Source organism: Balaenoptera physalus (assembly GCF_965194825.1).
Source record: "Balaenoptera physalus genome assembly, chromosome: 21".
NCBI classification, from domain to species: domain Eukaryota; kingdom Metazoa; phylum Chordata; class Mammalia; order Artiodactyla; family Balaenopteridae; genus Balaenoptera; species Balaenoptera physalus.
Window position 1 is genome coordinate 26,975,724 of NC_138902.1, and position 23,522 is coordinate 26,999,245.

The window sequence follows — 23,522 nt, forward strand, 5'->3', positions numbered from 1 at the left end:
AATAAAGAATGAATTCATCTAGAGCTTTAACAATCTATTTTAAATAAACATTTAGGAGTAAAATAGGAAATATACAAATACACACATATGTTTAAACAAGGGTTTCCACTTAGAATTCATTAATATTTAAAAAAAAAGTCTAAATCATGAAATTAGATAACTTAATAGAGGATTATTTGAAAGATCTATTTAACTAATGAAGGTTGATTTTTCTACCTTATAATTCTTCATCTCAATGTGCACATCTGTGTGACAACCACGCTAAAGTTGCCAGCCAGGTTGGATTTAGACATTAAGCATGATCATTCTAAAAGCCTTATCTTCTTTCAGGGATGGCACTAGGGAAAGGTAGACATGCCCACAAATCTACACCAGGGGTAGGTGGAAACATACATAGTAAATGGTTATCTTAGCTGCCGGGAACAATAGAGGAATGTCGGGTTTGCAGTGTTATTATCTCTGTCCAGGGTACCCCGTACTTTTCTTCACCTAGATTTTCTGCTTTAACATGTCAAGGCTAGTTAATGCCTATGAGAATAATGCTCCTCTCAGAGAAAAATGTCAGTAAATAACCTCTCTTTGGAGTATTAATTTTCATTTGAGGTCATTCTTTTTTTTTTTATTTATTTATTTATTTATTTATTTATTTATTTATGGCTGTGTTGGGTCTTCGTTTCTGTGCGAGGGCTTTCTCTAGTTGCGGTGAGCAGGGACCACTCTTCATCGCTGTACACGGGCCTCTCACTGTCGCGGCCTCTCTTGTTGCGGAGCACAGGCTCCAGACGCGCAGGCTCAGTAGTTGTGGCTCACGGGCCCAGTTGCTCCGCGGCATGTGGGATCCTCCCACGGGCTCGAACCCGTGTGCCCTGCATTGGCAGGCAGACTCTCAACCACTGCGCCACCAGGGAAGCCCTGAGGTCATTCTTTTGCTTTCCTCATTCTTCCCCTCATTCCATTCGTTCTGTTCTCTTTCTCAGCACGTTCTTTTCCCCCTGATATCTCCAATTATAAGTTTTCTTAGTCCTCCTTACGGTCCTCTGTTGATCCTTCCGGGAACACCTGCTGTCAGTCCCTCCCCGCCGCCCCCGTAGCCCCACCAGCCACCTGTGCGCTCTCTGCACCTGCGGTGGACAGTCCCCAAGCCCACCCGCTACCCCCACTTTGGGCACCGGCTTTCCTTTGCTTCTCTGGCTGAGGGCTCTCTTCTGTCCGGGGGGTTTGCTCAGCTCATAATCCAGGCAATTCAGAAGTGCCAGGGCATTAATGCTTCCAGAGGCCACTCTCACCCAGTGAGGGACTGGCCAGGAGCACATGCTTTCTTGGCTTTTCTCCTCCTTTCTGGATAGCTGGGTGGTCTAGCTGTGACTGAGCAGAGTGGTAAAGAAATCAGGGGCATAGAGTTCATTCCCGTTTTCCTATCTTAAAGTAATAACGGATAGTGATGATAAGCAATGGAGAGCTGGAAACAGGATTAATCCCAAGCTAGGGCACACCTATAAAGCTTGCCATGCCCTGGCTATCCTCAGAACATTACACATATAGAGATGATGATTTATTATGATAGCAGTCTTTCTTTATTTTTTTTAATCAATTAATTTATTTTTGGCTGCATTGGGTCTTCATTGCTGAGCGTGGGCTTCTCATCGGGGTGGCTTTTCTTGTTGTGGAGCACGGGCTTTAGGCGCGCAGGCTCAGTAGTTGTGGCGCACGGGCTTAGTTGCTCCGCGGCATGTGGGATCTTCCCAGACCAGGGCTTGAACCCTTGTCCCCTGCATTGACAGGTGGACCCTTAACCACTGCGCCACCAGGGAAGTCCTGATAGCAGTCTTCCTAAACCTGAAATTAATTTGGCTTTAAAAGAAACATAGCATAATTGGATAATCTTTTAAATTTTGACAGACCCTACTAAAAAAGTCAAGGGGAACAGATGTGACCCTAGAGTTTTAAAAAAAATGGGTTCAGATTACATGTCTATACACTACCTGTTGTCACCTTCACACCGCGTGGCAATGTGGAAGAAGTTGAATGGACTGACTGCAGTGGCTTTCAGCTTCTGCGTTGCTGCTTCTCTGCACTGTCGCCTCCTGTGCTGCAGCCACTGCCCCAGCCGCCATCCAGATCGGGGCACCCCCTTGCAGAAGGCAGTAGCCAGGTCGACTTGTGAAGGGTTTGGTGCCGAGGACCTAATATTCACCTGGTGCCAGCTGAATGGAGCAGCCATTTTATTTATTTTAAATTTCAAATTAAAATTCTAAATTAAAAAATGTACAGATAATACACACTCGCAGTTCTAAATTCAGAAATAAAAAGGTGCAGGTGTTCTTCTTAGCCCCTTCTTCCACTCCTCACAGGGAACCAGTGTTGGTTGCTACATGTCACGTGTGCTTTTCAGATATAAATCTGTATGTGTGCGTGTGTTTAATATTTTTTATACACACAAGAAAATTTTTTACGCATTTTTTTAACACAAGTGTTTGCCTTATGGACTGGGTCTCTGCCTTTTTTTCCCTTCACTTAATATATCCTGGAAATTGTTTCATATCAGTATATAAAAGATCTTTTTCTACAGCCGTTAATGTGAATGTGTAACAGTCACTTACTAAGACCTTTAGTATGTTTCCAAACTGTGGGGAACCTTTTTGTCCAGGTCTTGTGTATGATTTTGAAGTTCAGTATCTGTCAACTTTTAGTGTTGGAAAAATCATAGAGCCATACCTCTTCTGTTCTCAGTGACTTCAGCATATCTGCTGCGGCCAGTTAAGAGGACCCATCAGGGTGCAGGGGATCAACCTCACACTTCTTTTTTAACTAAAGTAGTATTTGCCTTATGGGGTTTCCTATCAGAGAAGTGCTTTTTCTTTTAATAAAAAGTTTTCGTTTATCAATTAATTATGTTAACAATATACCTTGACATGCTTGCCAGTGGTTAGGTAGCACTAATTAAATTAAATAAGTTTAGCCTCAGTTTATTGAGTGCCTCTAATGTCTAAAGATGATATATCCATATATCTGTAAAATCTGTAATCCTTATAACAGTGACAGATGTTATTTGAAATTATTTGTTTCATTTTAAAGAAGAGGAAAGTGAGCCTCAGATAAATTAAAGAGTGGGCTTAAAGTCATATAGCAAGTTTTCTGGACTTCAGAGGCTACTTTCTTTCCATCTTTTTTTTTTTTTATATTATGTTCTTTTTCCAATTTAGGCTCAGAAAGCAATTTCCCTAAAACAGAGCCAAGAGCTGTTTACCCTGAATTTAAACAACATATAAGGTATATTTACCTAGAATGTGTTTTATTTCTCCATATAAAGTCATTCAGACTCAGAAACATGCACTTCCTTTTCAAATTGAGTCTACAGAGTAGTAGGCAGTTAAAATGTCTAACCAAAAGCTGTCTGTCATGACGAGACTAAGATGTTATTCAAAATAAATATTACTCTATTTCCTCAAGTTCAAAGTACCTATCAAACTCTAAAATACCTGGTCTTTATTTACTGACTTTCTCCTGTTTCCTGGCTCTGACATGGCAAGTTACACCATGCCCCTAAGTAGAAGTTAAAGTAAGCTAAATTACATGTTGTAAAATCTACGTTCAAAATCATTTTCCTTTCTATAAAAACGCTATTTGTCATCTAATACAAAAGCTGCTTCTTACATTCCTGCAGGAAGAGAAACAGTCTTTCCCATCCCTTCTCGTTTTCCCCTCGGCCACAAAAGAGTCATCGTCTCCATCCACGTGTCCAGTCTTAACGCACCCAGCCTTTGTCTGCCCGTTCTCTCCTCTTGAAGCCAATGCACGGAAGCACAGAGAATAGCCTCTATCCTTTTGTGACAGAGTACATTTTGGCTAGGCTAGTATGGAACTGTTTGCAGTATTATTTCTTGCCATTATTTTGTTCAGATGTCGTAAGAGGCAATCTCAGTAACTGGTTTGCACTCACCCTGTAATCTCTAGAACTGCAAATGTTACTGTTTTCATACAGCGTGTACCCACAGTTTTGCCTTCTTTATGAATTTGTCATACACAGTACCCTTAAGTTCCAAAATTACTAAATCTAATGCTGTTCCCTTTGCCTTATATATATATATTTTTAAATTAATTAATTAATTTATTTATGGCTGTGTTGGGTCTTCGTTTCTGTGCGAGGGCTTTCTCTAGTTGTGGCAGGCGGGGGCCACTCTTCATCGCGGTGCGCGGGCCTCTCACTATCGCGGCCTCTCTTGTTGCGGAGCACAGGCTCCAGACGTGCAGGCTCAGTAATTGTGGCTCACGGGCCTAGTTGCTCTGCGGCATGTGGGATCTTCCCAGACCAGGGCTTGAACCCGTGTCCCCTGCATCGGCAGGCAGATTCTCAACCACTGCGCCACCAGGGAAGCCCTGCCTTATATTTTTTAAGGCAGAAGATGTACACATTTTCCATTTCTGTTCCAAATTTCTGTTTATTCATAAGCCCAGTGTTTGACTTCTGAATTTTTTTAATTACAAAAATTTTTTTAATTGTACGAACACTTACCACGAGCTCTATCCTCTTAGCAAATTTTTAACTCCACAGTACAGTTTGCTAACCACAGTCACGGTGGTGTACAGCAGATGTAGAACTCGTTCATCTTGTGTGATTGAGTAAACGTTTTTCATATGAACATAGTTTCACCTTAAGAGAGAAAGAAAAATGTTTCAGTTTACTGGCAAAGTCAGTAGAGAGCAAGATTACCTTATACGAACGTAAGAGTAGGAACAAAGGTGTTTGAGGAGAGGAAACACCTATGTGTTCTATGCAATGAGTTTATTATACCAGTTAACAAAGTGAAGCCGTGAAGAGAGCAGCCAGTCCACTTAGGTGTTGTGTCACATTTATACACTACCTAGGAATTCCCTTGTCTTTATGAAAAGGAGGGGAAAGCTTTGATAGAAAAAGTGAGACTGTAAAGTATGAGTTATGTTTGTATTTATGTTTATTGGTACAGTAGTTTGAATTCTTAACCACCCCTCTTACCAAACAGAGTGATTTCAGAGTGAGGACTGAGAATTATAAATCTCCATTTTTGGAATCATAACATACAGAGCTGGCTCTCAGAGTGCTTGTTTGACAGATAAGGAAAACGAAATTCTTAGAGACGATGGCACTTTATCAGGGCCACATAGTTATTTAGCATCAAATGTGCACGACGACCTGGCTGGCTGGTTCCCAGTCCTGTTTCTTTTCTTAAACGTACCACTTAATATGCTTTGATAATCTGGTTGCTTCAGTGCTATACTGACGGCATGCAAGTAGTCTCTGAAGAAATTTCATCTAATTTGGGAAAACCTGAAAGATTTTAAAATTAACTTAATCATAGTTAGAAATCAAACCCAAAGGTTAACACAGAGAAGAACTTAGAAAATTCCTTTTATCTGCTTGGCATTAGTAGATTTCTCACAGGATCTATGCTTAAGGCACGTGTTTATTTGTATAACCGGACAGGAAGTGTAGGGTCATGATTGATTAAAGCAGTATTACACGTATGTCAAATTTAAAAAATCTAAACATAGAAATTCCTTTTTAGTGAAGTGGATTTTTTAATGTTTGTATGTATAAAGAAATCTTCTGAGTTATGCTTAAAGAAATGCCAATAAATTTTAAATGTTAGGAAACAAAATACTTGTATTAAGGTTGAGCATATGTATACCTAGGGTGACAATGTAAAACTCATTGAAAATGTTGTTTTTGTTTTGTTAACAGGGTGAACAATTGTGTTGGATTTTCAAATTATAAATTTTTCCTCCTTTTCTTGGCTTATTCTCTGCTGTACTGCCTTTTTATTGCTGCTACAGATTTACAGTATTTTATCAAATTTTGGACCGTAAGTCATTACCTTGGTGACTTTTTTTGGTATACAAAAATACGTATTAAAGATTTTCAGTAGTGAATTAATCCAGACACTAATTATAGAAGAGCGCTAACTTATATATAGTCAGTCCTCATTATTCGCAGATTCTGTGTTTGTGAATTCACCTACTTGCTAACATTTATCTGTAACCTCAGAGTCAATACTCAACATAGCTTTTGTGGTCATTTGCAAACATGCACAGAGTAGGGAAAATGGGAGTCACCCATGTGCACATTTCTAGTTGGGATCAAACCAGAGGACCTGCTGCGTTCCTGTTGGAACTCACATATGGTAAATAAGTGTGCTTTTTCATTCTATTTAGTGCCATGTCTTTTGCATTTTTGTGCTTTTTTGTTGGTGATTTCATTGTTTAAAAGGTCTTCAAGCCTAGCGCTGAAGTGCTGTCTAGTGTTGGTGAGCAGAAGAGACTGAGATGTGCCTGACGGAGAAAATACATGTGTTTAGTGTTTAGATAAGCTCCCTTCAGGCCTGAGTTTTGGTGCTGGTGGCTGTGAGTTCTGTTATTTAATATGCTAAATAAGGTATAAATTAGGTTTTATAAGCAGAAACACACAGAACAAGGTTACGTATTGACCATTTGACAAAAATATTATGACGAGAGGCTTACAGGACCCTAACTCTGTATCTTCCCAGGAGAAATGATTCAGGATTCACAAATTCATGGCAACTTTATAGAACAGCACCACTGCGAATAACGAGAATTGACCATAGAAGAAGAATTTTTTTCTTAGTATTGAAAAATAGAAGTTTGTCTTTATGTGTAAAACGATTATTAAACTATTATACCTATAATGTCCTGAATTGTTATTAGGTATTGTATATGCTTTAGGCAGCTCATTTGTTTTCTTCACTGTGTATTTTAAATGTAAGCAAAATGAAATTAGAACTATGTGTTTTAAATACCCAAAGACATTCCTCATGAACACCAAGCAATGGTAAAAAAAACAGTTATCCCTTGCCAGGGTTGCTTTATTACATTCATTAAATTATCATTTATTATGGTAAGGCTTTCTGGATTGCTAGATCACTGATGTGAGATTTGAACCACATTCAATACTAAAGATTTATTGAATCCTGTTATGTGCCAGTTATATTGCGAAGTGCTAGGAATCCACAGGTGAATGAACATGGCCTAGCGTTCAAGGATACTTCCAGTGTCCAGCTGGAAGAATGATCTCTAATGAATGTCTGAGAGCCTATGGCCTCACTGCTCCTCACTCCTGTGGATGGTTTTATTTCCAAACCACAAATAAATTTGTAAAGGAATGACTGGTTTTCACTGTGATGACTCTGCTGTCAAAAGCTGTCAGTGAGATCTTGTGACCTGGGTCAATCTGACAGATACTACAGGATATTGAAACAGAATATCAGAAGGGGACACGTCCTAGCAGCTCTGGTGCTTCACTAAGTGTCCCCAAGCCTGCCATTCTAGAGGGACTCCAGATCTCCTTGGACATACGAACAAGGAGAGTCAGTCTGGTTTCGCTTTGAGATGGCCTTTTGCATCCCATGGGTATTGTAAGGTTTATTTTAGACAGGTGTTATAAACTAGTGTTGATCTTTTTTGTGATGACGTTGTTTAAAGTAGCTTGAAGTATTACCGTGGATGTGTTCTTTGTGTTTGTAGTTGATGCTGTTGTTTGTAGCGATGTAAAACATCAATGAGAAGAGTAGCTAAATTGTGCCAATTAACCTTCCATTTTCTGGCATTATAATCAAACTGTTAAGCATTTGTAAATCTGGAGTATGTTAACAAAACATTTTCAGGAAGTAAATTAAAAGCTATATTTTATAGCTCCCTTTATCTTGCTCCCTACTGATATAGTTTACACACATCATAATTTTTCTATGAATTTGGTTATACAAAAGAAAATAAATATCCCAAATTTTAATATATTTTTTTCATGTATATATACATATATATTCACGTTATAGTAAACATTTATTCGAACCTGAAGATGTATTTTTTTCCTCAAAGTTTTAACATAAAACCATATATCTTTCTCCATACCTAAATTTAAGAAGAATTTTAAGCAAAAAATCTCACTTACAAAAGTAGGGGAATACTTATCCCTTTGACAAAGCATTTTATTTTCTTCCTTTCTTTATAGAATGGCCTACCTGATACTCAAGCCAAGTTCCATATTATGTTTTTATTCTTTGCTGCAGCGATGTTTTCTGTCAGCTTGTCTTCTCTGTTTGGCTATCATTGTTGGCTAGTCAGCAAAAATAAATCTACATTAGGTGAGTATCCAATTATTGTAGTTAACAGAACTTTAAATACAAAACCAAATATTCATCAGAAGTTGCCATATGATTAAATGCTAACCTGTCCTGAAGTTGTAAAATCATTCTTGTTTCCCACATTGTCTTGCGGGACAAATACAAATTCACTCATTCCATATATTTTTTGACTGTCCATTGTGTGTAAAGCATTGTGTATATACAGTGGTTAGCAAGGGTAAAATAGTCTAGCGAGGGGCACAGAAAATCAATAACCAAACATAAACGTAATTACAAAATGCGAAGTGCTTTGAAACAAACAGGATGAAACAAACAGGATGTTCAGGTATGAATCAAGGTCTGGGGATGGTAGAAGGGAACCTATTTAGATGGAGTGGTCAGGGAAGAGCTCACAAAAGCAAAAAGTATATTTAAACTAAGAAGTCAGTCACGGAAAGAGCCAGAACATCTCAGGCAGAGAAAACAGTATGTTCAGAAGCCCTGCAGACATGGGATACAGCAAAATCAGTGCTTAGCAGGAAATGTATAGCTATAAATGCTTACATTAAAAAAGAAATACCTCAAATCAATAACTTTACACCTTAAGGAACTACGAAAAGAAGAGCAAAAAGTAAACCCAAAGCCAGAAGAAGGTGGGAAATAATAAGGATTAGACAAGACATTATGGAAACAGAATTCTAAAAAACAGAAGATCAATGAAGTCAATAATTAGTTTATTGAAAATACCAACAAATATGACAAGCCTATAACTAGAAAGCAAAAAAGAGAACTCAAATCATGAAAATCAGAAATGAAAGTGGGAACATTACTACCAACCTTGCAGAAATAAAAAAGGAGTTTAATTAGGTAACCTTGGGACTTCCCTGGTGGTGCAGTGGTTCAGAATCTGCCTGCCAATGCAGGGGACACGGGTTCAAACCCTGGTCCAGGAAGATCCCACGTGCCATGGAGCACTTCTACAACCTGACAAAGGACTTTATGAGAAATTCTCAGCTAATAGGATACTCAGTGGTGAAAAATAAACCTTTGCCCTAAATAAATAAACCAAGGATTCCCTCTTTCACTACTGCTGTTCAGCACTGTACTGGATTCTAGCCAGAGAAATTAGTCAAGAAAAGAAATTAAGGCATTCAAATTGCAAAGGAAGACGTAAAACTATTGTTTTTGTGGATGAAATGATCTTATATATAGAAAACCGTAAAGAATCCACAATAAAAACTATTAGAGCTAATAAAATCTGCAAAGTTGCGTGAGCAATATGCAAAAAAATCAGTTGTATTTCTATATACTATCAATGAACGATCCCAAAGGAAATTATTGAAATTTCTATTACAATTTCAATGGCCTTTCATGCATAAATGGAAAAGCTAATCTTCAAATTCATATGGAATTTCAAGGAGCCCCAAATAGCAAAAACAGTATCCACCAAAAAAAAATTGTTAAGTTCTTCCTGTTTATAAAACTTGCAACAAATCTATAGTAATCAAAACAGTGTGATACTGGCTATGAGATTCCGTTATTATAGTAGTCAGTGAAGATTAATTGTAGTATATAGTCAGTGAATGTTCATTTTTAGTATTCAGGTGAAATCTTATCCCAGCAAGTACTATTAGGGTGAAAATATTGGTATAATAATTTCTAAACAAAGTACCTTATTTCAAATTATATGTAGAGCAATTAAATTATTTTTCAAACGTAAATTTTTCTACTAGCTTTTAACTTCTAGAAACGTCTAGATTTAACTTGTAACACTGAAAGGGCTTCCTCTGGACAGTATGGTCCTATAATTATTGAAATGTTTTATAAAAAGCTATATAACCTAGGTTGATAAATGTTAAGGATCTTGCAAATCACATTTTTCATAGTACCATGACTCTGCTAGTTATGTTTTTCCTTTTTTAAATTATGGGCAGAAATCAGTACACTTCTATGTTTATTTGCACCCCAAAACTAACATTTTAGATTTTGCATCTCGGCATTATTTAAGAAGAAAATGTAGCATAATAGACAGAACTCTGATGACCTTGTTCAAGTTCCACTTCTGTCATTTATTTTTTGTGATATTTTGAGCAAGTCGCACGGTCTCTCTGAACCTCAGCTTCCAAATGCAGAGTGGGCATAACCAGCTATGACGTATGGCTCTGCGTTGGACCCTGGTTTGGACAAAGAGCTTTAAAGTACATTTTTGATCAGCTAGAAAAAAAATTATGATTGGATGAGATAAAATTTTAATGAAATTGGAACATGGAATTTATTAACTGAAAAAAGGTTGTAGAATGTATCTGTAGTCGCACTTTGGTTAAAAAAATGGACATTTGTAATTATTTTCTCTATCCATCCAGCCATCCATTTAATAAAGATTTAGAAGATGTAAAGTTTTAATTTATTTGCTTGTTTGCATTTTCTAATTTTCAACAATGCAGATGTGCTGCTGCAAGAAGAAAAGGGTTACTTAAAATCTAAAATAATATCATATTTTATGTTTGTTTTAAAAGAATAGACAGTCTTCATTGCAGGGCTGTTGATAGGCACATAAGCAGTCACAGGAGGCTAGCCATTGGTTTTCAGAGTTTCTTCATTTAATTCAGTCATTTCTAACTATAGGGGTTGCTAGATGATGTGCTGTTTACTCATGTGATTCCTCTACCATCTTTTCTAGAGGCATTTAGAAGTCCAGTATTTCGACATGGAACAGATAAGAATGGATTCAGCTTGGGTTTCAGTAAAAATATGCGACAGGTTTTTGGTGATGAGAAGAGGTACTGGTTGCTACCCATTTTTTCAAGGTACTTTGTTGTGCAAATTTTCAGGGTTTAGACAGAAAGTGGAAGTAATCCAACAAAAGAACTCTGTAATTCTGCATAAAAACTCCTATTTTTTTTTTAATTATTATTTTTTTTAAGGGCAGGGATTTAAAATTTTTTTTTTTTAATTTTTATTTATTTATTTATGGCTGTGTTGGGTCTTCGTTTCTGTGCGAGGGCTTTCTCTAGTTGTGGCAAGCAGGGGCCACTCTTCATCGCGGTGCGCGGGCCTCTCACTATCGCGGCCTCTCTTGTTGCGGAGCACAGGCTCCAGACGCGCAGGCTCAGTAACTGTGGCTCACGGGCCCAGCTGCTCCGCGGCATGTGGGATCTTCCCAGACCAGGGCTCGAACCCATGTCCCCTGCATTGGCAGGCAGATTCTCAACCACTGCACCACCAGGGAAGCCCAAAACTCCTATTTTTTACAGTATTATTTTATGACTCACTATTACATCAATGTGGAAATCAGTTGACTCACATCTCCATAAACATACCACATTCAAGCCAATGTGTGATATACACGTTTTGTCCATAATATAACTATGTTGTACTCACAGAGATCGTCTTTTTTACTGCATAATTGTAAGTTTTTATTTTAATTTTAGTCTAGGTGATGGCTGCTCCTTTCCAACTTGCCTTGTTAACCAGGACCCTGAACAGCCCTCTACTCCTGCAGGATTGAATTCATCTTCTAAAAAGTGAGTCCATATTACTTTCAAAGAATATATTTTATCCTCTTGCATCCTTCGATCATATGTTCCTTTGAAAAAGAATTTTAAGAACTTAAGATAATTTACTACACTGGTTTCTACCTGGAATGAGGGTGAGAGGAAAGTATGACTGGGGAGGGGTACCTAGGGAGCTTCAGTCATAATTATAAAATTCTGTTATTAATCTGGGTGGTCAGTAAACAGGTGTTAACTCTCTATACATTTTTGTTAACTGAAATAAATTATGGTTTTTTAAAATGTGGTGCTTAAAAGAAAAAAATGTAAGTCCAAATTAGTCCCCCTAGTGATTAGGTGAGCAGACAGGGTAAACTTTCCCTCTGACCCTCCAGGCCTTTCTTCTCGGCCGTAACTGTTATAAAGAGATCAAAAAACGTCCCTGCCTGGATCAGGCCTTTGGAGATGAAATGGAATCCCAGACATCTGCTTGACAGTCCCATTAGCAATGGGCACCATATTCTTGGTACTCTTTAAAGACCTCTAAGCATGATCTGAGCCATTTCTGTGGAGAGAGAAAGGAAGGAGTCTTGGAAATCCGTTGTCTGGAGTCTTTGGCTACTGCTTGAAGTCTCTTTTGGTTCCAGTCTATCAGGCATTTGAGGAAGACCTGAAATTGGATTCTGACTTGGCTACTAACTGGCAAAAGGCAAAACTATCTAAACGTTTCAAAATGCTCTACGTGAAGTGTTAAGTTGAAACATTTTTTTACATGTTCAAGACAGACTTTTTTTTTTTTTAATTTTATTTATTTATTTATTTATGGCTGTGCTGGGTCTTTGTTTCTGTGTGAGGGTTTTCTCTAGTTGCGGCAAGTGGGGACCACTCTTCATCGCGGTGCGCGGGCCTCTCACTATCGCGGCCTCTCTTGTTGCGGAGCACAGGCTCCAGACGCGCAGGCTCAGTAGTTGGGGCTCACGGGCCTAGTTGCTCCACGGCATGTGGGATCTTCCCAGACCAGGGCTCGAACCCGTGTGCCCTGCATTGGCAGGCAGACTCTCAACCACTGCGCCACCAGGGAAGCCCCAAGACAGACTTTTTTTTTTGATGTGACCATACCTCTAATTTTTAAATGAAAGCCAATAGTAAAAGCATACCCATAATATCATTGTTAAATTTTAAAGGTTTTCTTAGTTGCTGGAATGCTATGTTCATAGCACCTATGCTTATAGTCTCCCCATCTAGTTCGTGTTTCTTATTGATCACAGCACTTTGTCCACTGGAGCCTGATGTGACCCCAGCATCCATCTCAAGGTGGTGATTCTGGCAGCCATTCCAAAATCATCTTAAATTGTCATGAAATGAAACCTATTTGCCCCCTCCATCCCTAGAGTGAGCTATGTGCAGTCCAGACTCGACCAGTTAATGAGGAGGCCGTTCTCATGTGTGTCACAGGGACATTCAAAGGCACCAGAGTCTTACTGGGTCCTGCCCTGTGAGTTTTGGCTTAAAAATTCTACAGCGCTAAATGCTAATTTTTTTTTTTTATACCTCAGGGCAGAAAAATCTAGTTTTAATAAATTACTTAGAATGCTTTCCTGCTTTTATAAAATTTAACAGTAGTTTTCAATAATGTTTTTTATCCTTGTTAAGAGGTTTTTGTAGTTTAAGACTATTTGGGTTTTAGAGATAGTATCTCTCCTACTAAATATACAGTGGGCATTGGGAGAAATCCTAGTTCTGGCACTGTTACCCAGCTAGGTGATCTAGAAGAGGTCAAGTAACCTCTCCGGGCTTCTCTTCCCTTTCCTTTAAATGTTGAGATTGGATTTTGACAGCTAAAGTCTCTTCTACAAAGTTCTGTAATTTCCCCCGAGTAGCCCCTATGAATTTTCTGTGGCTGGTGCTGGTCTCTGCTGTGTACTCCAGAGTTGTATATTTGATTGTCTACACAGTGGTCCCACCTAAACATCTAAAAGTCATTGCCAGCTGAACAGGTGCAAAGCAGAACTCTTGATTCCAAGCCATCTATACCCTCGCCCCACCCAAAACTCGATTCTTCTTCATGCTTTCATGTATCGGTAGTAGTGACCTCCATTCTCCCAGATGCTCAGGCCAGAAACTTGGGAGTCATACTAGATTCCTCTCTTTCAGGGACCCTGTATATACAGATGTAGATCCTGTCAGATGTCCCCTCCAAATATATCTATAACCTGGATACTTTCTTACCACCTCCAAGGCTGCTTTCCTGGTCCAAGCCATCATTTCTCACATGGATTATTTCAGTACCTTCGTTACTGACCTTTCTGATTCCATGTTTGCCCTCCTCCAGTTTATTCTCCATTAAAATGTCAGAGTGATCCTCTTAAAGCGTAAATCATATGGTGTCACTCTCCTGCTCAGAACCCTCCACTGATTTTCCATCTTGCTCAGAATAAAAGCTAATGAATGTCCTTACCTTGCGCTGACTAATCTCTTCCCCAACACCTCTTGATGTCACCCCGTACCACTTTCCCGACACTCGCAATCCTCAGACACACAGACCTTACTGGTCCTCAAATATACCAAGCATGTTCCTTATTTAGTGGCTTTGTACTTGCCAGTTCCTATTCCTAAAGGTTCTTCCTCTGGATATCTGAATGGTCTGTGCCTTCGCTTCACTTTCTGCCCAGGTGTAGCTTTACAGTAGAGGCCGCCTTTGGAAACCCTTGGATAATAGTAACCTGCCCCTCCATTCCCTTTATACTGTCTTTTACTGTTGTCAGAGCTCTTCTTACCACCTGACTTACTATATATTTATTATACTTCTTCCTCAATTACAACAAAATTTCCATGAGATCAAAGACTTTACTCACTGATGTAACAGGTACTCAGTGAGTGTTGTTGAATGAGTGGATCCTTGCCATTTGTTAGATTCCTGTTAGCAGTAATGGATCGCCAAGCAGTCCTTAAACCAGGACTTAGTTCACTCTACTTGGTCTAAGGTCCCTTTCCTGAGGAATAATTAGAATTAGAGTAAAAGAGATATTTCATATGAATAGGAGACAGGCTTTTCTTTTTTAAGATTTTCCTTCCAAAATTTTAATAAGGGATTGTTAAAGCAGCACAAAATTGAAATAGTCTCAAATTTTAGATATGAGGTAATTATTAAAGAGCAAAGGCATATCCTTTTAAAAATATAATAGTTATAGTCAACTAAAATATGTGAAATTACTCTTGGAAGAATTTTAAGTGGGTTTTTCTTTTGAACATTATTATAATTTCTATTTCAGTGTGTTGTAAAAAAATACACTAATGGTTTCTGTGCCAATAATTTTTTTAATCTAAGTGAAATGTTATTTTATGTATATTTTTTTCATACCATTTAATATGTCATATGTGACATGTCTGCTTAAATTTTAAAACCTAAAGTCTTTCTTTTAAACTCTTTATTTACCAAATTAAACATCAGATTTTTAAGACCTGATAATGTCAGATGTTTTCAACATTACTGCAAGATAATGTTCAAATTTGTTGTTTCAGTTTTATAGAGAATTCTTTGTTCGAGACCAGTTAGGCCACTTTAGAAACAGTAAATAGGTCAGTTTTTCTCAAACTTATCTTTCTACCATCATCTTCATATATTTTTTTCCATATTTTTTCCACTTGTAAAATTAATATTTTTCTTTAATATTTTTATTTAAATTGCCACTTAAATTTTTTTTAAACCAAATTTTATATCACCGTCATAAATGAGAAATTAGTATAATTTGCCATAGAATATCACTTAAAAAAAAATAAAATCAATAATAAAATACTGTTAAGTTCTAAGTAGATTCCCTTACCTGCTAAAGTCTTAGGCTGTGGCCTATTCTCCATATTAAGAATGGAGATTTGCCAAAGTCAGAGATTGTCATTGTATTGTAATCAGAAGAAAGAAAAGTGAACTGAAGCGAGAACACTTTTTTCATTGTGAGTCAGTGTGATTTAATGCCTTGTTCCTGTTTTCCCCAAATTCTCTTGGGTAACTCCTACAATTATCTTGCACCACAAGTGGGTTGAGTTCCATCCTTTGCAAAACGCTCACCCTAATACTATCAAGAGTTAACCTAATGATCATGATGATAATTATTGTTATTCAGTCCTGAAAACCATCAATTTCCTGCAAAGCCATTGAGAGAGTCCCAGAGCCACCTTCTTACTGATTCTCAATCTTGGACGGAGAACAGCACAAACCTGGGAAAAGGTAAAGCTGGTAAGAGTATGCTTGTTTGGCTATTCCAATATATTTTATTTTTAAAAGGTGAAAGTGGTAAAAATTTTTCATTCTTATTACCTGTAGAATTTTTCTTGTTTTGGAGTCAGACTACCATTGTAAATATAGAACTGTTTTCAAAGAACTGCTTGTGAAGTGCTTTGATTAATGTCTGGAAGCTGTAGAAAATCATTTTGTGAAAAATAGATTTACATTGCTTTTTTTCCAGTTTAGAGAACCAAATCTTTATTATCGCATATTAAATAAAATGATAAACTCAAAATATAATTTATTTAAAAATTGGAAAAAGTGCAGTAAGCTCAGGCAAAAGGTTGAAAAGTATCTACTGAAAGGGCTCTCAAATTATGTAGTTTTTACTCAAAAGTTTCTATCCATTTCAAAATGTCGAAGTAAAGCCATTGCAGAATTGCCATAACTTTAGCTACCTGTTATTTCTTCATATCCAACTCACAGTTCTCTTGTTATTGTTGATTTTAATCTTTTGATTATTTGGGTCAATATAGTTTCTTGGCAAAAAACAAGGAAGTGTTTGAAGGCAGACAGACCTGATATCAAATCCCAATTTGGGCACCTAATCAGTGTGTGGTATTTGTTAAGTTACTTAACCTCCTTTAGACTTAGCTTCATCTTTAAAATACTACTTATTTCTCAGGGTTGTTAAGTATTAAACAAAATATGTGATCATATGTGATCATATGTGCAGGGATGTGTATATATTATATGTGTGGTCTCCTGAGTGCAAAACCATGCGTGCTCTATGAAGGCACTATTAGCCAGAAAATCTCCAAATTGACCTATTTAAGTCTTCAAATGTTTCTCCTTCATTTCTAGTCTTTTCTTCAAACCTTTTCCTAGTGCTTGCCTGACTGTGGCTTACTGCACTTTAAAGTGTTTCCTGGTTTATTTGAAATCTCTTTGGGATTTAGTGAAAAACAAACAGATAGTCCTGAGTAAAAATTCTTAAGTCATTATTTAATAAATAATCAGACACATTCTCTCTTTCTTTAAAGAGTCTTGTTCTCGAGGAATGTGTATGCCCTCTGAAGATCACCATGATTTGAGTATTCATAATTTGGTCTGTTTCTCCACCTTCAAACATTCCATTCCATTTTTCAGTCTATGGGAGGGACTAGGTATTACCTAAACAAAATTGATGACACCTGTTTGCCTTTTGAATCCCTCAGTTTCCTTAGAGACAAAGAAGTGATGTATATTTGGGGGGTAGAAAGACAAAGAACTCTCTTTCAGAAGAGATTCATATTTCACTTTATAGTTCTACATTAATGTAGAAGTGATTTTCTGGTTTCTGTGTGCTGTTAATTTGGAGACATAGATTAATTTTCTGTTACTGTGATAGATGAATTGAGAAATTATTTAAAGTTTGAAGGATGGTGTAAAAGAAGGAAGAGAAATATGAAAATGGTGAGATGAGAAAGGGCTCAAAGTTTAGTTTGACAAGAATGAGGTAGGTAGATGAAGAATTAGAAAACAGTGATTTAAGGTAGTGTGAGAAGTGCCAGGCTCAATGTTTCTTACATTATTTTATTCACACCCCTAGTTCTTCAGGTGTATATATTTAACTGTTTTTAAAGTGCTTTTTTTGTGACACCGGTTGTGGCCGACTGTATTGTATGTGTGTGTGTGTGTTCTATATAACATCTTCTAAATACCCATACTACATACAGGTCACCTTTGGAAAAACAGTGGCAGGATTCATGACTGAATAAACAAGTCTCTGCCTATTTGTTCAAAAGCAACAACAAAAATTGCTAACTTAATGTTCTTTCTTGAAGGTATGAGCAATCCTGCACTGACCATGGAGAATGAGAATTAACTCTTCTAACAAAATTTGCTCATACTTTACAGAAGTAAGAAAAGCTTTTCCTTTATTGTTATGTTTTATATTTTCAACAGTTCTCTAGCTCTCTTAGGGCAAATAGTTTCCATAAACATTTACTTTTTTCTTTTTTTTTAAATAAATTTATTTATTTATTTTTGGCTGCGTTGGGTCTTTGTTTCTGTGCACGGACTTTCTCCAGTTGCAGCGAGAGGGGGCCACTCTTTGTTGCGGTGCATGGGCTTCTCACTGTGGTGGCCCCCCCATTGTGGAGCAGGGGCTCCAGGGGCACGGGCTACGGTAGTTGTGGCACGCGGGCTCAGTAGTTGTGACTCGCGGGCTCTCGAGTGCAGGCTCAGCAGTTGTGGCGCACGGGCCTAGTTGCTCCGCAGCATGTGGGATCCTTCCGGACCGGGGCTCGAACCCAGGTCCCCTGCATTGGCAGGCGGATTCTCAACCACCGCACCACCAGGGAAGTCCCAACATTTACTTTTGAGTGACTCAAATAGAAGATGTCTTAGCTGACCCTTGGGATTGCATCAGTCATGCTGGAGACCTCTGGACATGGATTTAGCTTGAATGTTAGCTAGTACTTAGGTTAACTTGATAAACTATAAGTTGATGAACAAAATTCATTTTTATAGTAATGCATTAAATAGCAAAGATTGATCCTAAAATATTGAACTTTATATGACAAGTGTCATTTCATAGGATCATGCAATTTTTTATTTTTATTTTTTTCTTTCCCTCAGGATATCCAGTGGTCTTACTCTTGACCACCCATTAGTTGAACCTCACTGGGTCTAAATACAAGATAATTATATCTTGTTAGCACAAATCTCTGCTACCCCTATTTTTGGTCACAGTAGGACCCTAGAGCATGTGTCACCCATAAAATACTAGGTGTTCCAAGTCATTTTCTTTAACCTGTAATTTTTTTAAACCTATAGTTCCAAATCAGTTTCCTTAAAGCGAAATCTATTTATAAGGCTGCAGTCAATAAAAAGCTACAATAAGGAGCCCCTTTGGAACAGAGCCATAAACATCTTAACAAATCAAACAACTATGTGTACTGTTACAATAAGCAATATGAAGAATTGGACTTGTGGTTGTCAAGGGGGAGGGGGGTGGAAGAGGAAAGGATTGGGAGTTTGGGATTAGCAGTTGCAAACTATTATATATAGGATAGATAAACAACAAGGTCCTACTGTATAGCACAGGGAACTATATTCAATATCCTTGATAAACCATAATGGAAAAGAATATGAAGAAGAATATATGTATATATGTATAACTGAATCACTTTGCTGTACAGCAGAAATTAATACAACATTGTAAATCAACTGTACTTCAATAAAATTTTTTAAAATTAAAAAAAATATATGAAGAATTGAACATTGAAGTTATCAGGGTAACTCTCTACTTATAAAACTGTGACCTAGCAAGAGAGCAGCACCTAAAACAAAATTGTGTCGAAGTAGTTCATGGATATCTGGTTTTTATTTTATTTGGTTTTGGTTTTGATGAATAGCCATGTGATTCTGTGTGCCAGCTGGCCAGTGTTTTGGTTTTAGATGACTCTATATGATGGTATAGTAGATCAGATTGATTGTTAACTATGGTTAGGATAGTGAAAATTTAATGTTCTTCATTTGGTTAATTAGCGAATACAGTGTAAATTTCTGGAACTAATTCTTAAAATATAACTGATTATATAAATACGAATCATTAGCTAATACCACAAGCAAAGTATTTTACAGAACATAGTTCTGTAAAGCATACAGAGTTTCACAGGATTTTTTTTAGTACGTTGAATTAGTTATAATTACCATTGTTTGTGAGGTTATCTGTGTTAAATATTTTATAAGCTTACATAGTAACGTAACTTTGTGTGTAAATCCGGTAGATTTCCCAGTATTTTGACAAGATCAGTGTTCTGTTTGTTCATCATTATTCTCAACCCTTTGCAGTGCCAGACGCATAGTAGGTTCTAAATAAACAGTTGGTAAATGGGTGATAAAATAACATCATTGACGTTTAATATCTCACAGAAACTTGATTTTATTACATTTGAATATATGACAGTAGTGGTCATAAAAACCCAATTGCAGCATGAATTCACTGCGTTGATGTAAAAGAAAAAAAAAAGTGTTTTCTGATGTAATGTTTTTCATTCTGTTGACATACCAGTGAAAAGTTCCTTTAAAAAATTGAATTTTCCTAAGGTAGCTGATAGTCAAAATAGTTTTTTAAAGTTTTTCCTGCTTTATACCTCAGACTTGCAATTCATTCAATACACATTTATACTGAACAATATTATCTGATATTGATACACCTAATTTGATTATATTACTAAATGATATCTCTTCTCCTTTTTCAACTACATTAGTAAATGACCTGTGGCCTTTTTATAAAATATTTCTTGGTTCAGTATAGTTTCCACACAGTCAAAATGTGCCTAAATCCATAATAGTGCTAAAGTATAGATTAAACTTAGCCTGCCCAACCTTCACTCTTATACAATAGAAACTTTAAAATGCTGTGCTTCTATGCACATGGTGTTTCAGAATTATTTCCCTAAATCCCCTAACAACTCACTTGTCACTTGTAAACTCCTGTTGGCCTCAGACAAATTCAGAACTAAGAACATAGAACCCTGTGGCTCAAACTGGGGCCCCAAACCAGCAGTATTGACATCACCTGGAGCTTAACAGAAATGCAGAATTGTGGACCTTACCCTAGACTTACTGAATCAGAATCTGTATTTTCTGCATTTTAACAAGATCCTCTTCTCTTGTATGTGTGTATTATAGTTTGAGAATTGATGTAAAGGTCTGTCTATATTCAAGAACTCATCTGATGAGCCTTCTAGTATAGAAAACATTTAATTTTGAACAAGGGATGTTATTGCAACAGTGAATGAGTTGGTTCGTTTTTTGTTTGCTTGTATTTTTATAGTTAACACGAGAGTTTCACGTTTTCTGTTTCATCCCAAGGTAATCAGTGCTGTCGATGGATGGAAGAGGCTTCCTGCAGGAAGGCACCACTAGCCAGCTGTTCCCATCCCCTGTGGCTGGATATGCAGAATGTGAATTGACCATTTCTCTCCGAGCTGTTGCTTAAAACATAACACATTTTTACTCCAGTACACAGACTGTTTCAACTAACACAAATTCCTCTTAAACATTAAAAGTAGTTATGGTTTATGAATCAAGGACAAAAATATCTTCTATCATAAAAACTTGGAATAAATTCATGGGCCAGTTTTCACCCAGATATTTGGGGAGCACAACTTACCACATAAAAAACCCACTGATCCTCTGATTTTCTGATTCAGAAAATTGAGACTATTAAGATATTGAGATTTAAAAGATTTCACGTAACATTATAATGATAAGCTTTATTCGTAAAACCTGTTACCTATGAGAAGGTGGAGGTAGCAGACGAGACTTGTTTACTCCCTCCGATGTGATTCTAGCCTTAGACTGTGTGAACTGTAAGAACCATGAACTCATGACAAATTTCAAGTGGCCTGCAGTTGAAGATGACCATGCATTTTTTTTTTGCCAGACTTTAATTCTAGCCTTTGTTCCCTGCTGGAAAAGAAGTATGATCACTGAAGCTTGAGCTCAACTGGCTGGGAAATCTTTGTCAGAATTAATACATTTCTGTTACATTAGAAATATATTTTTCATCTCTTCTACTTATCTGAAAATGGGGGAAGTCTATAATAACAATTATGAAGATTGGTTTATGATATTCTTTTGCTGGTTTAGCTTTTAAAAGTCTCTTTTTAGGTTATTTCTCCTATTGAACATAGCAAACATATTGAATTTTTGTTAAGAATTCCTGATGGGCCAATGGATTAATCCTTCATTGACATCTATATTATGTCTTTTTCCTCTCATCAGAAGTATGAGAGTTAAACTACATAGGTCCTCAAATACCTATTAAGATTAAATTATGCAAATCATCAAACAAAAGTCATATCCTTTTGGAAATTTAGTCCAACATGAACTGAATGGTGTGCTGTTTGGAAACTGAGTTTAAGATAAACTACAGTGGTGTGTTTGTTGATGCCAAAATGTTCGGCTTCAGTAAATATACTAAGAAGCTCTTGTGCCTTCTCTGCACTATTAAAAAGTCTTATTCTTTTTTAATTTGATGGAATGCAAGTTTTGTAAATGTTAGCAATTAGAATACGCTGTATACATTTTTTTGGTACTGATTTTGAGAATTTAAACCAGACTACCCTTTAAGACTACACAGCTAAGGAACTGGTATTTAAACAAAGAGAAAATGGTATTAGTTTTCAAAATCTGAATTAGATAAATTCAACACAAAGTAGACTAGAATTCCAGAGGATAATGGAGTAACAGATCCTTGCAGTTACTCGTCCTTGCTAAAAATGTGAAGTTTTATATTAAATGACTTTATGAAAGAACCAGTGTCAGCCCAGTCCATTTTATAAATCATTTGAGTGCACTTCTTTGAGCAACAGGATGGTGGTCTTTTTCAGATTTTTTTTTTAAAGCTAAAGATTTTGATCTGACAATCTACTTCAAGAAAACTCAGAAGATACGATACATTCTTACTTTTATCTTAAAGCATTGTTAGGTCATCATTTTCATTACCTGAAGTGCCAGGTTGGAACCTATAGCTACTGTTAGAAGTCTTAAGGGCAAGAGCATCACATAATGTATTAAGAATTATGTGCAGCCAGATGTTTTTCAAAGCTCAGTACTAGAGCTGTTTTTACAGACAGGATTCTGTTGCGTGTCCCCTCCTGTCTAACTAGAAATTAGGGGAAAAAGAGGGATTTTTATTCTTTACCTTGCTAGAGTACTGTTAATTTCCCCCCCTCCCTTTAGCTCTTTCATGTAATTATTCAAATACATAAGTCAATACACATTAGAATCAGAGGAAAACATTTTTTAAAATAAAGTTTTTTTCATTAAGTTGTAATGGTTCCCTTTTTGGTTTCATACAGTGACTAATCTTTAAAGTGTTTTTTGTTTAGTTTTGTTTTTAACTCTAAGGGGTTATAATTTTTGGAGATGATGGCATATCTCATTAGATTTGCAGTATAAATTTTATCTGAGTGAACAGAGCATCAAATAGACCTACGTTTTGTATATATTTATAAAATGTACCTTAAAAACACTTTAAACACTTTACTTTAAAAAATTTAATTGCTTAACTCAAACTTGAAGACACTTGAAGTATAAGTCCTGACAGTCCATTAAATAATTTTGATTTTTCCTGTTTTTAGAGATTATATCATATAGGTATCAATATTTAAGAATTTTTTCATTTAGAAATATTGTACAAATGCTTCATATACATTAGCTATTTGCCATTGTGCAGTGAAAGATTTGTTTTTTTCAAAGATAAAAACTGCATCTGAATACAATGATGAGACATTCAAGTAAGTGCTTATCTATGAATTCCCTCCTGTTATACCATAATAAAGTCTGGTTGATCACCTTTGTTAGCTGTCTATATGAAATTGCCTTTGCACTAACAATCTAAATTGCTTTAAAGATATACTTTTCCTAATCATCTACCAGAGCTCCTGCAGGCAAGATTCATGTCTACATCCTGGTTATAACATAGGTCTTTGGAGAAGAAGAGGATGACAGGATGAGGGGATTGCCCATTAGTAGTTAAAGGAGTCTGAGGACAATTAGAAAAAGACTAACATTCGGGCGTGCTGTAATCAGTAGATAACTGTTGGAAATACGGCATGTGTTTGACAAAAAACCATCTTCACTAGGAAAATCATACACAAAGGTCTTATAAACCATGTTCATAAAAAATTAAGCTAG

At 36.8% G+C, this 23,522-nt stretch overlaps 1 protein-coding gene across 2 annotated transcripts in view; it reads left to right on the top strand.

Moving 5' to 3' along the window:
- Positions 1–23,184, top strand: part of ZDHHC2 (zDHHC palmitoyltransferase 2) — a 68,285-nt gene extending 45,101 nt beyond the window's left edge. Inside the window, exons 7-13 of one of the 2 annotated variants that reach the window (XM_082444529.1) lie at positions 5,720–5,840; positions 8,000–8,132; positions 10,792–10,918; positions 11,543–11,635; positions 15,724–15,836; positions 17,651–17,725; positions 20,691–23,184. In XM_082444529.1, the coding sequence (XP_082300655.1) occupies positions 5,720–5,840; positions 8,000–8,132; positions 10,792–10,918; positions 11,543–11,635; positions 15,724–15,836; positions 17,651–17,691 (628 nt within the window). In that variant the 3' untranslated portion in view covers positions 17,692–17,725; positions 20,691–23,184. The remainder of the gene's footprint in view (positions 1–5,719; positions 5,841–7,999; positions 8,133–10,791; positions 10,919–11,542; positions 11,636–15,723; positions 15,837–17,650; positions 17,726–20,690) is intronic. The other variant, XM_082444530.1, reaches the window with a different exon arrangement.
- Positions 23,185–23,522: the final 338 nt, after the last annotated feature.